The sequence below is a fragment of the Nematolebias whitei genome, chromosome 8 (genome assembly GCF_014905685.2).
Source record: "Nematolebias whitei isolate Nwh7 chromosome 8, NemWhi1, whole genome shotgun sequence".
Lineage (NCBI taxonomy): Eukaryota > Metazoa > Chordata > Actinopteri > Cyprinodontiformes > Rivulidae > Nematolebias > Nematolebias whitei.
The window spans coordinates 37,273,834-37,277,408 of NC_056505.1; the positions used below are offsets into that span (position 1 = coordinate 37,273,834).

Below are 3,575 nucleotides of genomic sequence, written 5' to 3' on the forward strand. Positions count from 1 at the left end.
AAAAAAAGAGTTATTAATATAATAAAAGTAGAACAAACCAAGTAAGAAAACTAAAAACAAAAAAGCTAATTAGAGGTCAAATAAAACTGTTTCTTTGATTAAAAACATCAGTATTTGCAACAACCAGCATCTGACATCAGGTCAAGATGTGGTGTGGCAGCAATGTCTTGATTCTTGGTTCAATGTGTTTTTACCTCCTAGCTGGTGGTTGCAGTAGCTCGGTGGTCAGTGCTATGATCTTGTAATCCTCAGGTTGCACATATGACATAAAACAATTGCAAAAACTTTCATGCAAGTTGGCTTGCAGTGGCAACCCCTGAAGAAGGGAGCAGCCGAAAGAAAAACAACCACAACATTGGGTTTTTCCCTCCTAATATTATCCTTTCCTTAACTCTGAATAAGTTACCCTTTCGTTAGCTCAGCTAATTGTGGTAAACTCCATGTGTCAAGATTATGAGCTGCATTACTAATTGTATGCAGATAACACTTTGGTGTACATGACATTAAACAAAATTAATGAAACATTTAAAAACACATGATTTAAAATAATCATTAGTCATATTATTAATCATAGATTATTCAGAAATTGGAAATATAATTGCATAGCTGCGGCACAGACACAATGTTTTATTGAGTGGCTGTGTGTGAATCAGCATTATAATAGAAATGCTGCCATCAAACTGAAGACCGTCCTATCACTGATATCCCATTTTCCACAGAGGATTGTCTCTTCTGTGTCTTTATGTAATAGATACGTTTCAGCACAAAGCCTTTCATGAGCAGCATTAAGCAGAGAGGGATCAAATTTTGGTTTGCAGTTATTCTTGTCTTGAGCTGTGGTTTCCATGCAGTACTGTACACTAAGCAGATCTCAAAAGCAAGAACACCGGTGTATGGTATAACATGATGTTTTTTTATTAGTTTAAAATTAAGGCTTGAGAATGAGTACAGTTAAACAAAGACTTATTAATTTGGTGAAAATCTGGCTTTTTGTCATCTTATTAAAAAAAAGGTTAAGCTCAATCATGCAGGTATTAAAAGGTTAAATAATGGCATCTGGACCAGTTTCTATAAGTGAGAAGTTTTGTCCCCCATCCATAGGAATTTGTCAGTCTGCGGCCTGGCAATCAGATCTGTCCCATAGGTAAAGTGTTAAAAGCTACTTCTGAGATTCCAACAGGAAGCTGGCTTGAAACACAGCAGTGAAGGCTACCTATGGGACAGATCTGGTTTGCAGGCTGCAGACTGAGGAAGTACTCTGGATGGGAGAAGAAACATTTCTCACTTGAATAAACTGGTCCAGATGACATGATTTAACCTTTTTGTTATCTTATTAACTTCATGAAATAATCATGGAATAAAAATCTTGTTTCTTGAAGACATTCCACCTCTCATTTCAGATAATTTTCTTGATCATCAGAATTAAAAAAAAAATTTAGATGAGAGGAGAAATCCATTTTAAAAAAGCAAGAGAAGTCCAGATCTGTTTATTGAAGTACTTAGTATTCCCTTCTACTTTTGCTATGAATAGGCATTTGGTACAGTTTGATTGAATATCTGTTTTAATGGTGTCGTCCAACAAATCGAAAAACTTTGAAATTGGTCAAATCTAATTTGACAGAGGTAGGGAAAGTTTTTAGTGCAGTTTAGTTTCTTTACATTTGTGTGATAGAGGGCAGAATACCTGGAATGGTGTGTTGAGTTGAAGGATGCTGAACTAACAGGGTCAACAGTTCCACAAAAAGAAGGTTAATAAAAAGATCTCCGGATATTAATGTGTCCTTTGTCTGTGCATCATTCTGTTTTTCTAATACTTAACAGCATCACTACAGCTCCCATCCAGCCATGTTTTCTCAATAAGATACATTTATAGCATCTGATTTCCAGAGATGCACTCAAAAAATACTTTTTTTTTTTGTATAACTTGAAACAGTTATTTTCACTGTTTGAGGAAAAAAAATCACTTTTTATTTTACTCAGAAGAACCACACTTGAGAGCAGGAGAAGATTTTTAACTGGTAATTACTTGCAAGGTCAGATTTTCAGGACTGGTTACACAGATATTTAGGAAGTACACATGAAGTCGGTCATGAGAATATGCCATGAGTTGTCAAAAGCTTATTTTTATACTCATAAGTTCAGCCGAGCTCACAGACTTGGTGGTGTCCTTGGAGCAACAGCTGCATGTAGCAGCCTCACCCAGCTCCTCAGCCACCTCTCTCTGCTAACCCAAACATATGATTCATGGGCAGAGTTAACATTCTCAGTCATAGAAGTTAAAACATCCATAATTTTTCACCAAAAAGTCCCTAAAAATTACTACAGTACTTGACCCGGCAGTGTAACAGTATTTAACTATGTATTGCAGCTTGCCCGCTACTCTACAGAAGGCCTTCTTCAGCTTGGACCACTGGGGTCGACGACCTTCCTACCAGACACAAAATGCCTCATCGATGATGGCAGAGGACGCACACCCAGTCTGAAAAAATGTGACGTCGTCTCAAGGGTTTCTCAAAGGCTTTGGGACTTTACACAGGTGAAATAAAAAAGCACACACCCGCTGTCTTTGCCATACTAGACATAAAGATATGGTGATTATGCTCAGTTTCACTGCAATGTTACATCAGGTCCTTTTTTCCTCCCAGAATGGACCAATCATTAACAGAGACACTGGTCGGTGTTTGGAAGTCGAAATGTCTAAAGACGCCAATTTTGGCCTACGTCTGGTGGTCCAGAGATGCTCCAGTCAGAAGTGGATGATACGAAACTGGATTAAACATCCCAGGCACTGATAAAAAAACAACAACTTCTGACCGGTTTGGACGGTGATTTTAATCACAGTTGGCTTTTGAACGATGGACAGTTCAGGGAGGAGCAGGAACTGTGTGGTTTTTCACATCACAGACTGCACAACACACTGAGCTTTCCTCAGAGCTTTTCTTACACTGTCTTAAAGAAGAAAATGATGAACTCTACGCTCGATGTTCACACCAGACCTTAAGGCCAGCTGCAGTGTTTGAAACTGACCACTTTTCTGACCTTCAGCCATATGTATAGAACATATCACCTTTGTGAAGTCTCCAACACTGGTTCAGTATCTTACAGCAGGATTTCTACTGCAAAAATCTCCAATCTTTGGGGGAAAAGTGTGTGTGCTGGTGTGTCTACTGACTTTAATCGGAGCACATTGGAGTAAATTAGGAGAGATTACTGTTGTCAGTGGCTACAAAAATTGATCGTTTTGAAAGGTAATTTGAGGAAATGGCTGTCGACATAATGCACCACCCTGGACAGATGTGTAATAGGCTTTAAAGGGGCTGACCATCATCCAGTCAAGAGGAATTTCACCTGCTCTCACACAAACCACTACACTTCTTTGTTTCTTCAGACTCTATCGCTCACTGTGGACAAGAGCAATCGTGCCTTTTTTTATTATTATTTTTCTGCTCCATCTGACCAGGGAATGTCAGCCCCAAAAGCATGTACAAAATTATTTTAAAATTAAATTATAAACATAACAAAATGTACAAAACCATCTAACGATAGTAATATATTGTAAAAAGTGAAAATTTGAA

General features: G+C 38.0%; 1 protein-coding gene across 1 annotated transcript in view; it reads left to right on the plus strand.

Moving 5' to 3' along the window:
* The window catches only part of galnt9 (polypeptide N-acetylgalactosaminyltransferase 9), a 184,903-nt gene extending 181,604 nt beyond the window's left edge, over positions 1 to 3,299 (plus strand). The window contains exons 9-10 of the mRNA XM_037681249.1: positions 2,369 to 2,536; positions 2,646 to 3,299. Coding sequence (XP_037537177.1) covers positions 2,369 to 2,536; positions 2,646 to 2,792 — 315 coding nt within the window. The 3' untranslated portion in view covers positions 2,793 to 3,299. The remainder of the gene's footprint in view (positions 1 to 2,368; positions 2,537 to 2,645) is intronic.
* Positions 3,300 to 3,575: the final 276 nt, after the last annotated feature.